The sequence below is a fragment of the Diospyros lotus genome, chromosome 4 (assembly GCF_014633365.1).
Source record: "Diospyros lotus cultivar Yz01 chromosome 4, ASM1463336v1, whole genome shotgun sequence".
In the NCBI taxonomy this organism is placed as follows: domain Eukaryota; kingdom Viridiplantae; phylum Streptophyta; class Magnoliopsida; order Ericales; family Ebenaceae; genus Diospyros; species Diospyros lotus.
In genome coordinates this window covers 36,704,795-36,719,243 of record NC_068341.1, presented here as the reverse complement: position 1 = coordinate 36,719,243, position 14,449 = coordinate 36,704,795, and the positions used below count along the sequence as shown (strand labels likewise).

Below are 14,449 nucleotides of genomic sequence, written 5' to 3'. Positions count from 1 at the left end.
GAACAGAAGTAATAGTAGCAGCTTGATAGATACTGGTGCCGCATGGTGGTGTTCATGTCAAGGATGGCAATGGAAGTGGTGCCTACTTCGATCACAAAGTGATTTTATTCAGCATCCAAGCTCATCCTAGCTTGCCTACTTCGATCACAAAGTGATTTTATTCAGCATCCAAGCTCATCCTAACTTGTAACTCATACCAAAAAACATTTCAACTGGGATTCAGAGAAAAAATTCCATGGCAACGCATCTAACTGAAGCCACAAGTCACTCTGCTCTTTCCATTATCTTATGTCACAATGAATATCCTTAAGATGATGGCTCAGTAAACCATACAGGAAGTCTTGACAGCTTCCAAAAAATAGGTAACTAAAAGCATAAAAAAAAAAATGATAGTCAGCAAATAATCCTACAGTTAACTTTTTGATAAGAAAACACACCCCACAAGTATAGCAGGCAATGGAAGTACAAACAGGGATGGCCTGAGACGGAGACCCAGCTGCTGCTCTGACTCTGATGCAGAGCCTTCTTGGTTTGATCTCCTCTGGCTTGCATCATCCAGTCTAGCTCCATCTGTGGAGCCAATAGCCTAATTTTTAGTGTGCTCAAAATCTAGAATCTTATTACACATGTAATATAAAGCTTATACCTTTCAGGCCCAATGATCCAACAGCAGAGGGCTGGGATGGGCTTAGTGGTTCTCCCACTGATAAAGCTACATTACTTGGATCTCTACATTCACTTCCAATGAATTCAGTGGAAATTCCATCACCCATGTTCCCTGCATCGCCTGATTGACTGCGGCCTTTGCACCAATCAGTAACAGATAGTGGGCCATCCAAAGTGCAAAAAGCAGATCTCAAGGCTGTTTTGATGTCCGACTGCAGTAAACCAATCACAGACGACGCATGAACCTGAAAATCAAGATTGCAACGTAAGAAATATCAGATGATAAAAACACCAACAAGAACATTTGTTCTAGACTCTATTTTATACACATATTATAATAAATGAGCATCTCGAGCCAACAAATTGCCCTATGAAAGTGATGACTGTAAGTTATTCATATAGACTAATGAGTGAAAAATGCTAGCATCACTTCTTTATCATTCATTCTCAGACCAACTATAACAACTTAAAATCATAAAACTAATAGAAAGGGATTCAAATAATAAAAGAATAAAATAATTCAAAGGGCCCCAAAAATTGGAACCTTAGTGATGTAGGAAAGAGAAGTAGATATTATGAAAACAAAATATTCCCGGCTTAGAAATAGGGATTAGCATTACTTATTTTAATTCTTTTGATTATTTCCTATTCTCTTTTGTTTCCTAACTCCTTTTGTTAATTCTTTGGTTATTTGGTTCCATTAGAATCTTAATTAGATTGGGATTATGCATATTGGGATCCTAATTAGAGTGGGTTGTATCTATTAATTGCCTATATAGTTGTTTACAATGTAATTGAAAGCAGATTTTGATTATTGATATTGATTTCAGTTTAAATCGTGAGTTTTAGTTTATTCTTGTGTTCTTGTTCTTGGTCCATAGGGATGGGGGATTTCATTGAGATATTAGGGCATGCTTACATCAGCCAACAGTGGATCCACAAGCTCCACACCAGCAATGTCCAGCAAATGACATGAAGCCAAACTTCCTCCGCAACCTGCATGGACCATGGAAGGTCCACAAGCAAATCCACGCCTCCACTGCTCTTGTAATGCAAGCCAACCATAAGGACCATCACCACATTCAGCATCAAGAGCCACATCAACCAATGAGGTAGCTTGCTGGACAAGTAGTGCCAACCCATCAAGGAATTCCAGAAGTGGTTGTCTCCGCCCATAAGAAAGCATACCTTCCTCGTTGGATGTATGAGAAGGTAAGGAGGGAGTAATTTCCATGCTCGATGAGACAGTAGGTTTTACAATTTTGGGGACTCCCACAGGGCGCCAAACACCTACAGGTGTAAGTGGCCCATCTAGCAGCCCTCCATCAATATCACCAGCTATTCTAACTGGTATAGATTCGTTCTTTTTCCCCTCATACTTTCTGAAAACATTATCTGTGACAGTGCTTGGTTCACCATGCAGCTGATTCAGAAGAATACTTCCCATAGGCGGCCGGCTGCCAGAAGACAACAAGGTATGTCGAGTTCTGCACATAGAAGCTTGGAATACAAGGCACTCAACTTCAGTGGCAAGCACATTTCTCATGGACATGAGGAAGTTTTCTGCTCCTATTGCTGCTTCAGTCATACTCTTCTGGACAGAATTGATAACTGACATGGACTTGAAGTCAGAGAATGAAGATGGAGCAACCACCTCATGTGTATCCGTACCATTGTTGCAAGAAGGCAACCTGTTTTCATGTTTCCCACTACCAACTATTGTGTAATATTTTTTTGGATGGAGAATGACACTTGAATCATGCCTATTGGGACATGCTACTGAATTTGCAGCAGCGCCAGGCTTCTCATCAGATCCATCTAAACCAGGAGAGGATGGTGGAGTTGCACTATATACATAACTTTTGGGGCTTGAATTTGCACTGTCAACTTTCCGAGATTTTGGAACATATGGATTCCTAAAAATTGACGTTGACAACTCGCTAGTAGCTGTTTCAACAGCTCCATATTCTGGAGCAAATGTCATCAGCGCTTCAGCTTTCACTAAATGGACGAACTCACCAGTAGAAGATGCCAGAGTACTGCTAACTGCAGCAGAAGACACAACATTTTTCATGACTTCTTGATTTTTGCTAAGAGACTCCTCCGTGGTTACTGGAGGTGGGTTAAAACTATCAAAGGATGGAAAGCCTTCAGGCAAAAGCATCTGGTCTGCAACATCCATCATCCCAGTTAAAGGACTTCCACCAAGATCCCCACTGTCTGGTACAGAAAACATAAGTGCCTGGGACTCTGCAGTTCCCGGAGGCTTCACCAAATAAAGCTCATGATTAGTTGCTTATGGATAAACCATGTTATTATTAAGTCAAACCAAAAAAAAAACAGAAAAGCAAACAACAAATATAATGGTGGGCATATACTGCAGCTTCTGAAGGCAAACCAACAAAGAAAAGAAACAAAGAGAGAAATAGTCAAGACCTGGATTTCTTTCATTCACCAAGTGCTCTTGAGATGACATAAAATCACAGTTTACGGAAAGCATAAATTATTAGTGCAATAATGAAAAAAGAAATTGCAATAATATTTTAAGGGTTGAATAAATGCACGTTACAAAGTTATGGCAGACATACTGATGCCGAACCCAAAACACGAGCAAACCCAATTACTCAAATCAATTCTCAATATTCAAATTCAATAATGAAAGTCTAACATGCATCTCTATGGGGTTTATATAGACTGTAAATCCTCCATAATTAGGAAACATATCAAAGACTAAAATCATATCCTAACTAGAATGGAACTATGATCTCCCTAAAACTACTTAGGAAAGAAATAAACAAAGAAGGAAATGAAATATACTAAATCAAATATACTGTGTTTATTTTCTACATTTTAACCTAGAATAATATTTCCCATATAATATCCTTGCTTGTCCCACATCACGTATACAACAACTTCAATTGATTCAACTGCTATTAAGTTGGAAAATATTTTAATCACAATTTTTGGAAAATACAAATATCATTGCAAAAATGAAAAAGCAAATCCCCTAATGTTTTTAAAAGGTTATATCCCACAAAAAAACAATACTTATGCCCCAGCAAAGGGAAGCAGACACTTTATTTCAATTATTTTTAGTCAAATTTTTTTGGAAAATACAAATATCCATGCAATAATGAAAAAGTAAATCTTATAATGTTTTTAAAAGTTCATATCCCACAAAAAAAACAATTTTTATGTCCCAGCAAAGCGAAGCAGACATTTTATCTCAATCATGTAAGAAACTAGTACCACGCTCAGACACACACACGCGCACACACAGTTGCAGGCTCATAAAGTTAAGTTGCACGATAATATAGAGCATCAAAGCACTGGAAGTCTATAATTTCAGATATCATAATCGGTCAACTGGGGAAACATAAATCAAGAACAAAGGAGGAACTTGCAAGAACATTTTTTTTTTTTTTTTTTGAGTAACTATTATCCACAATTTTGGAGAAATATTTGAATATAATACAAGATGTCAATATTGAATCTGTGAAGGATGAAGATTACCTCCCCAAAAGGTAAAGCATCATTCTCAAAAAAGTCACCAAAATCACCAAACTCAGATAGAAGTGCTTGGATATCCATAACACCTCGGTCATCATCATCCCAATCCCAATGGGATCCAACATCATTTCCAACTCCAGTAATGGCTGAATTGTTAACTTCAACAGAGCCATAATCAGACTTGTATGCATCTTGCATATGAACATTTGTAACTGTACCCGCTTGGCCAAATGATTCAACCACCCCTGGTCTAGGACGCTTGGAACCCTGCATATAAAACTTATTTTACATGCTAAATCCCATAAATCACTACAATTAAAGTACTGAAATACTGAATCTGTCAATCAGAAAGAAATTCCATCCTCGTGCAACCCAAACAAGTTTATGGTCAGCCACCACTTGCCAACACAGTAAACAGAGTACTAGAAGCAATACAAAGAAGATGGAGGAAGAACAAGCTTCCTACAATGTCATTAGTTTTGTTACACATACAAATGAAATGCCAGCACTAAAAGTACTGGGAAGACATTATATTTAAGAATCTATTGCTCCACCCATGTAAGAGAAGCATTAATATGATTTTAATTTTATTACACAAAGTAGAATAAACTTCAACATTAAGTCAATAACTAATAAATATATCTAAAAGTAGGAGAATCCAAGCCCTACACAAAAAGCTGATAAGCATGGGACAACTCAAAAAGTATTTTGTCAACAAAACATATTGAAGCAAATTATGTCTCCTCAATTCACTTCCTTATAGATGAAGACTAATAATACCGTCAACAATACATGAAAAGGTTGACTTCTCAAATAGAGTTTTTGTCAAAATGATAGAAAATCCAATCACACTTTCACTGTAAGGTTACAAGAAATATATATACAACTTATTCTCCCATTAGGCGGTTTCCTAATTAGACAATTTCCTAATCTAGATTTGGAAATATTTACAATTTAGGATACAATTGAAAATACAGTCAAGATACAATCTCCTAGGAAAAAGATTCAGCATAGAAATATAGAAACATAGATCAACTGAATTCAATCCATATCAATCCCTGAATATGGACAATAATCTCTCGACTATATCTAACACTCCCCCTCAAGATGGTGAGTGAATGTCAAGCATTCCCATCTTGCTTAGTAATCTTTGACACACATGGCCAAGCAAACCTTTTGTCAAGATGTCTGCAAGCTTATCTCCCATAGGTACAAAGGGAGTGCAAATCAATCCACTGTCTAGTTTCTCTTTGATGAAATGCCCATCCACTTTAATGTGTTTTGTCCGATCATGCTAAACTGAATTATGCACAATGCTAATGGATGATTTGTTGTCACAATAGAGTCTTATAGTAGTTGTCCACTAGATCCTTAAGTCATCCAATAGTATCTTAATCCATAGTAATTCACATATTCCTAGGGCCATTGACCTAAATTCTGCTTCAACACTAGACTGAACCACAACATTTTGCTTTTTACTTCTCCAAGTAACAAGATTACCTCCTAGAAATGTGCAATATCCTAAAATAAACCTTTTATCAATAAGTAACCATGCATAATCAGCATCTGTGCATGCTTCAAGAAACAACTCTTCCCCCTTTCTAAATAATATACTATTACCAGGAGTCCCTTTGAGATAATGTAAGATCATATGCACAGCCTTTAGGTGAGTCTTTGTAGGACTATTCATAAACTGACTAGCGACACCCATTGCATAAGCAATGTCTGGCCGTGTATGTGATAGGTAAATAAGTCTCCCCACTAGTCTTTGATAAGATTATTTGTCCATTGCACCATCTTTAAGAACATCACCTAGCCTATGATTAGACTCAACAGGGGTGTCAATAGCCTTGCTACCCAACATAACAGTGTTAGTCAACAATCAAGTATATATTTTTATTGAGACATAAAAATGCCCAGTTTAAAACGAGCCACTTCATACTTCAATCTGCCCAACTCTTTTATTTCAAATTCCTTTATCAGGCATCCTTTCAACATTTCTATTCCTTCCTTATCATTACCAGTGACAATGATATCATCCACATACACTAGTAATGCAATTACTCCCCCTGTGGCCGAATGATGTACAAACAAGGTATGATCACCCTGACTTTGTTTGTATCTCATACCAAGCATAACTTTTGTGAAACGCCCAAACCATGCTCTTGGTCACTGTTTCAGTCCATAGAGAGCCTTTTTAACTTGCATACCACATTTTCCTTAGTTTTTAAACCAAAACCAGGTGGAACTTCCATATAGATCTCCTCCTCTAAGTCCCTGTGTAGAAAAGTATTTTTTACATCAAATTGTTGCAATTGTCAGCCAAGATTAGTAGCTAAGAACAGTAACACCCTTGATGTATTCATCTTTCTTACAGGAGCAAAAGTCTCTAGATAATCGACCTCATATGTCTAGATATATCCTTTAGTAACCAACCTCGATTTGCATCTTTCTAAGGACCCATCAGGTCTATATTTCGCGATGAATGCCTACCTACACCCTACCCGTTTCTTCCCCTTTGGCAATCTAACCAAGTCCTAGGTTTGGCTCTTCTCCAGCGCTCCCATCTCTACCTCCATGGCACTCTTCCAGTTTTCATTACCTAATGCTTCAGAAAAAGTCTTTGGAATTGGGATGGTGTTTAGGAAAGTGAGGAAAGCTTTATGCCCAAGAGACAAATTTGAGTAGGAAATGAACAAGTGGATAGGGTGTTTGGTATAGGTCCTTGTCCCCTTTCTGATGGCAATAGGAAGATCAAGATCACTGAGATCATGTTAATCACACGCACTCATGTCAGGATCAAGTGTAGGTGTATGTTTGATGGAGGATGAATTACGTTTAGAAATAGGAATGCAAGGTTCAGGACTTGGTTCAAATATTGTAACCTACATGGGTGGAGGAGCTAGTACCTTTCTCCTTAAATACACCTGCAGTGGACTAGAAGAAGGTTGTAGATTTTCCCTTTGTATCATGTTTTGTGAGTCCTGTGAGATAGAGACCCGAGGAGGTAAGGAACAAGAAGGAAGATCAAGAAGGAACAAGTCTTTGTCTCTATCTTCCAAGAAGGTAGTTTCCCCCTGTGGGTAAGGATGATTAAAGTAGGAACTGTCCTCCACAAAACTTACATCAGCTAAAACAAAAAACCTCTTGAAAGGAGAGTGAAGGCATTTATAACCCTTTTGAGTGGAGAAATGCCCAACAAAGATACATTTGACAGCCCGAGGGTCAAGCTTGCCACTATTGGCAGTGTGAATGTGAACAAAGCTTAGCAGGAAAAAACTTTGGGAGAGACCATTAGAAGTATTGAACCCAGGAAAGACCTTTGCAAGGAGATATATCGAACTATGGGAATCAAGACTTTTAGAAGGTAGTCGGTTAATAAGATACGTGGTCGTTAAGGTTACTTCTCCCCAATATTGTTTTGGAACATTATTGTGAAAGAGGAGCTCTTGTAACAATTAACAGGTGACCATTTTTTCTCTTAGCCACTCTATTTTGCTAAGGAGTATGAACACGAAAAGACTCATGAATAATACCCCTCTTTTGGAAGAAAACAGACAAAGACTGATTAAAATAGTCTCTAGCATTGTCTAACCGAACTCTCTTTATTTCAACCCCAAACTGAGTTTCAATCATGTTATAGAGAATTGCAAAAATTGTGCACACTTCAGATTTAGGCTTTAATAGGTATAACCAAGCTACACGTGTGCAATCATCTACAAATGAGACAAACCATCGAGCCCCTGAGATATTAGGAATAGGAGGAGGACCCCATATAACTGTGAATCAGTGTAAATGGAAGAGAACTTATGTTATTATTAAGAGGAAACGAGACTCCTATGTTTTGTAAGCTCACACACATCACAATGAAATTCCCTAACATCTAATCCCTTGAATAATGAAAGAAACAACAATTTAATAACCCTAAAAGATGGATGACCAAGACGAAAATCAGGAAGCTAAAGCCTATCTTTATTGGACTTCACTAGGACTGATAGAGGGGAAACTCTTCTATTATCAATCTGTCCACTAAGGTCTTCAAGATAGTAAAGTCCACCTCTTTCCCTAGCACGCCCAATCATCCTCCTTGTGTCATGTGCCTGAAATTCACGAAAGAAGGGATAAAAGATGACACGACAATTAGCATTAATGGTAAGTTTTCGAATGGAAACAAGATTGGTGAAAAGTTTAGGGACATGGAGAACATTCCTTAGGATTAGGTTACTGTTTACAAGGATATCTCCTTGGCTAGCTACAGTTGTTAATGATCCATTAGTCGTAGTTATTTTCCCCGTGCTAGAACATGTTGTATAGGATAGAAACCGATGTGAAGAACATGTCATGTGGTATGTGGCTTCAGAGTCAAGTATCCAGGTATTTGGAAGGGTTACATCTGAAGCATGAAAGGTAAGAGAAGAGGAAGATATACATGTGAAGGCTAGAGTGCAAGTACCTGTCCTAGGTTTCTTTTCCAGCGACCCAAACAGATTCCTTAGCTTCTCAATCTCCTCCCGATTTAGCTCCATTGTATCTACTTGATCTGGAGCTTTTCCTTCAGTAGACTACTAACAACTAGCCACAAATACTTGCCCTTGGCCTTTTTATTGTCCACCCTTGGTTGGTTTACCATGGAGTTTCCAGCACTTCTCCATGGTATGTCGAGGCTTCTTGCAGTATGTGCACCACAAGATATCCCTGTTCATTATTTTTGATGAATCAGAAACCCTTCCTAACCTCTCTAGGTTGTTTCTCCTAGCCAGAACTCCTCAAGGTTATGAGTGTTAAACTATCTATAGGAGTAGTCTCAAGAATTACCCATTTTCGTCCTTCCTCTGCACGTACAATTGATATTGCCTCATTTAGAGAAGGAAAATATGCTTTTCCAAGTATTTGGACTCTCACTACATCGAACTCCAAGTTTAGACTTGCAAGAAAACCATAAGTAATCTCTTTTTCAACAAACCTTTTTCTGTATAGTGACATTTTTACTGCACTTCATCTGAATGCATTGATAGTGATCTAATTCTTGCCACAAAATTTGTAAGAGATTTGCATACTAGGATTGACCGAGATCTTTGCTAGGTGGCTGACACTTTGGTCCTAATCTCATAGATCTTAGCAACATCATGTACTTTAGAGTGAGTGAGTTTCACAGCATCCCAAATCTCCTTAGCAGTCTTAGGAACATGACAGTCTCACTAATCTCAGGCAACATGGAATTCCAAAGCTAGGACATAACCAACGAATCTTCTTCAGCCTAGGCTGCATACATAAGATCGTCCTCCATAGGCCCAGTTCCAAGTAAGTGACTCAACTTCCCTTTGCCCTTTAGAATGTCCTGATCAATTGGGACCACTTCAAGTGTTTTCCATTCAGCCTATAGGCTGCCTAGATGTTCTATAACTCTCCACCAAACGTTGCACCATTGCTGGAATTCCAGCAAAAGAAACTTCTATTGTGCTACTAGATTCAATGGAGTCTAATATGGTTATAAGGTTATGAAAGGAGATTGGATCGATGTAGGCTACGACCACCGAAAGCCAAAAATTAACTTACTCCTAAAGGTATGAACCTATGGCTCTAATATTGTTGTGTGTGTGTATTTCTCTAAGGGTTAGCCTTACGCTTATATCATGGCTTATGTCATGGCCCATTTAGTGTTTTTATATATATAGGTGTACAATCTATTAGTTTGAAAGAAATACATATAATAGAAATTTCTCTCTCTTTCTAAGTTTCACATGGTATCAAAGCCACCATTCAAATCCAAACCCTAGATCTATCCACCACCGACAATATCTCCTAAAGCATCGTCTATTTCACCAGCCACGCCATCTCTTGCTACAGCGCCATAGTAGCACCCAGATCCAACCGCCATTACAGCCATCTCGTTTAGCCAGATCCAACTGCATCCACTCATATATGCGTCGTCTCCAGTTGTCATCACCCAAATCCAGCCACGTCGTCCCCGTCGCCGTCGCCGTCGTTGTTGCCGCCTGCCAATGCCGTCGCTACCGCCCACAAACGCATCACCTAGATTTGACCGCGCCTTGCTCAGATTCGGATGCCACCACTCAAATCCAGTCGTCAGCCTTGGAATCCAGCCATCTCCTTCCTGGTCGACCCCAAATCTCTCGCAGATCTAAACCACCAACCTCTTTAACAGCCACTGAATGCTCGCGCCACCGCCACCATTGCGTCCACCGGCCTCAGATCGGCCCACCACTAAAGCCCCATCGTCGTTACTATCGCCATGCGCTGCCCATCAGAACTTTGTAAGGATAAGGCGTCCGGTCGTGTGCTGCTTCGAGGGATTCTTAGAGATGGACTGTATCGTCTTGCTCCAGCTTTTGATTCTGCTGGTCCCAAATTGGTGCCAAAGTTTGTTTCTCAGTCCAGAACATTAGCGGCTTCCTTGTTAAAAAGATTTCAAGCTGCTTCTGCTTCGTTAGATAGTTCTTTTTCAAATAAGTGTAATGGACCAATTTTGTCTACTGAGTCCTCTTTTCCTGTTACTTCCTATGTTTCTAAAATTTGTCAACAGTGGCATGCCAAATTAGGGCATTCGTCTTTAAATGTCCTTCGACTTGTATTGAATAAAATTGGTCTTTCTTGTTCAAGTTCAAATATATTCTTTTGTGATTCATGCAAGGTTGGCAAAATCCATCAACTTCCTTTTGATGATTGCATAATTACAGCCAAAGCTCCCCTAGAACTTGTTTATTCCGATTTATGGGACCAGCACCAATGCTCTCCACTGAGGGGTTTAGATACTATATTGTTTTGTTGATGCATACACTAGGTACACATGGCTATATCCTTTGAAATTAAAATCTAATGCCTTAAGCCATTTTTAAAACATTTCACAAGCTTGCTGAACTCCAATATAATGCCAAACTCAAAGCTCCTCAAACTAACAATGGAGGTGAATTCAAAGCCTTCATACCTTATCTTACCGCTTGTGGCATTCAGCCAAGATTCACTTGTCCTCATACACACCAACAGAATGGTGTGGCTGAGCATAAACACCGCCACATAGCTGAAATGGGTCTTACCTTATTAGCTCATACTCAAATACCCTTAAAATTTTGGGTAGAAGCTTTTACCACTGCTGTTCATATCATTAATCGTTTGCCTACTTCTACCTTAAATTTTCAGTCCCCATTCTCAGTTCTTTATCATAAAGAGCCTGATTATATGCAATTACAACCATTTAGCTGTGCATGTTTTCTTTTCCTTCGATCCTATAACAAGCACAAATTTCAGTTTCAATCAACCAAATGTGTATCTCTAGGTTATAGTCATGTGCGTTCCGATTTCAAGTGTTTACACCCCTTAGGGAGAGTCTATATTTCTCGTCATGTCAAGTTTAAATCAGAGGAGTTTCCTTATTTTGAATTGTGGAATTCCTCCTCAAATTGTACCTCTGCATCCTCTCTTTCGAATACTTGTTATGGTTAATCTGCTTCTACTCTTCATTCCATCTCTTCTTTTCCGATCAGTTCTTCCTCTTCAATATCTCCTCAAGCAGCACCTTCCTCTCCCTTGTCCTCTGTCGTTCCAACTAATTCTTCTACTCAACCATCTTCTAGATCTCTAGAGTATTTGAGATCTGCTCAACCTAATTGTCCTAAATCTTTTACCTCTAAGCCTGCTCCTGCTCCATCCATTCAGCCTATGATCACCCGGTCCAAGTCCAAACATCTCTCAATTTCCTCTCCATCTGCTTTTGTAAGTACCTCAAAGCCTAATTCAGTTCAAGAGGCTTCTTAGATCCTAAATGGGTTAAGAGCTATGAATGACGAATATACTGCTCTTCAACGCAATCATACATGGGATTTGGTTCCATTTTCATCTTATATGAATCTAATTGATTGCAAATGGGTGTTTCGAGTGAAATATAATTCTGATGGTTCGGTTTTGAAACATAAGGCTTGACTGGTTGCAAAAGGTTTCCTTCAAAACCCTAGTGTTGATTATAGTGAGACCTTTAGTCCGGTAGTTAAGGCTCCTACTTTTCGGGTTTTGTTCTCTTTGGCAGTTACATTTGGGTGGGATATTCAGCAAGTTGATGTTAACCAATAGAAATTTCTCTCTCTCTTTCTAAGCTTCACAGATACCCTATCAAAATGGCAGAAAATCCAATCACACTTTCATTGTAAGGTTACAAGAAATATATATATGTTAAAAATTGGGAGCACTAGCAACCTTTAATCCTCTCAAGAAACCAATCAAATACCACCCAACACACTCTCAATCACTCTCAACTCACCGGTCAACACACCACAACACAAACAAATAATAAAGAACAAAATTTAAACAAGAACAGAACAAGAAAGAAACATTCAAACCACATGAGAAGATAGAATTTTATCCTGGTTCATGCCAATTGAATTGGCACTACATCCAGTCTTGAAACCACCACCGAGCAACCTTCTTTATTGATGAAAACAGTATAAAACTTCCCTCTTCTCTCTCTCACGATACAAGCCTTCCCAAAAGTGTACAAGATTACAACTTTGTCAATCTTTAGGCTCTCGCAAAATCAGAAGAGAACATGCGGTCATCTATCTCTTAGCCCCCCTGCCCTATTTATAGAAAATAGGGTGATATTTCCTAGGGCTGATTATGTTATTTCCGATTTTGCCCCCCCTAATAATTAATATTACAAGAGAGCCACCCTCCTATTAACTAACCCTTAACCACATATAAACTGCATATAAACCTATCACTAACTCTAGACAATCTTTAACAATATACAACCTATTCTCCCATATAGGCAGTTTCCTAATTAGACAGCTTCCAAATCTAGATTTGGAAATATTTACAATCTAGGACACAATTTAAAATACAGTCAAAATATAATTTCCTAGGAAGAAGATTCAGCATAGAAATATAGAATGATAGATCAACTGAATTCAATTCATATCAATCTCTGAATATGGACAGTAATCTCTCAGGTATCTCTAACGGTTTAAAAATTGAGAAAAATCATCACAGAATGCTAGTCATGTTAAGTAACGATTCTGGATTACCCCAATCCCAATTTAGCAATTGAATTGAACAGCCACTAAGGCCTCTGTAATGGCCATAATGACACACCAGCACCACTATGGCTATTATGGTGACCGCATATTAAAGAATCATCACACAAGACAAAAGCAAAAAGGATAATATGGACTGCATATTTTTTGACGAGACTAGCTATTGGATTGCTCCAACAAAGGCAAGGGCAAAATCCAAGCAAATCAAAGAATAGATATATTTTTTGTTATTCACAATGTGATGCAGGAAAATTATATGCCACACACCCAATAAAAAGAGTGTTAAGCCGTAACACTTTGGAATCATGCAGAAAAAAAAAAACAAAAACAAAAATTCATGCCTTAGGATTCTCCTGCAGTTATGCTACATCTATTATACCCCAGCAGCTACTACCGTTGCTCAAAACCCTTGATAATAAATCGAAAACATATCTAAGCAATTTAATGTAAACAATACTTTTACTTATTTTTAAACAATAAATGGTAAAATCAAGAAAACTAACTTGGGATGCATAACCTCAGGAACTTCACTGCATGGCTAGAAGAAAATTTATTTTGTTGCTATCACACATTGAAGAATATTTGTGCTACTAAAACAGACAGCATTTTTGCCAAGAATATGTATGAAGAACCACAAAAGGCATGTTTGTTTTTTATTTTCTTTTTCACAAACGAGCCAGCAATAAAACTGAAATGGGTAGAGAAGGAAGAACAGAAGAACAAATGAGAGAACTATCTGCTTCGTTTATGGCATCAAAAATAAGTAAATTTCATGGACCAATTACTCAAAATTAAGGAACAAAGAGCAGTAAACTTGAGAATTCTAGCATGCCAATACACCTCCCCACCCCTACTTAAAGCATCATAATTAAGGCAGTGAACCACGTGGCAAGAATCAGCTATATTGACAAGCAAATTTGAACTGACAGCCAGGCAACCCCAGCAGGAAGCAAAAAGTAGCCAGCACCAACAGCACAAAGGAATAAGATAATGAGGTTCCACCCTTGTGTGGAAAACTTATGTTAGCATGAAAGTAGATAATTTTGATACAAGAAATAGTAGAGGCAACTTGGCATGCCACATGGTCTAAGATATGGGACAATTCAAGTAGCCTTGCATAGATTAATACAAGACTGTTAACAAAATTCTAAAGCAATTTTCTTTTAACTACTAGATACTTACATTCCTTTTATTTTCTGTTTGCTACTACTATTTTTCCTCAAATTAAT

General features: G+C 38.3%; 1 protein-coding gene across 2 annotated transcripts in view; it reads right to left on the bottom strand.

Annotated features, from left to right (window-relative positions):
- LOC127799962 (mediator of RNA polymerase II transcription subunit 13) overlaps nucleotides 1–14,449 on the bottom strand; it is a 93,526-nt gene that overhangs the window by 18,222 nt on the left and 60,855 nt on the right. For both annotated transcript variants that reach the window (XM_052334276.1, XM_052334275.1), the window contains 4 exons: nucleotides 4,180–4,443; nucleotides 1,586–2,932; nucleotides 647–911; nucleotides 438–570 (listed from right to left, as the gene is read on the bottom strand). In XM_052334276.1, the coding sequence (XP_052190236.1) occupies nucleotides 438–570; nucleotides 647–911; nucleotides 1,586–2,932; nucleotides 4,180–4,443 (2,009 nt within the window). The remainder of the gene's footprint in view (nucleotides 1–437; nucleotides 571–646; nucleotides 912–1,585; nucleotides 2,933–4,179; nucleotides 4,444–14,449) is intronic.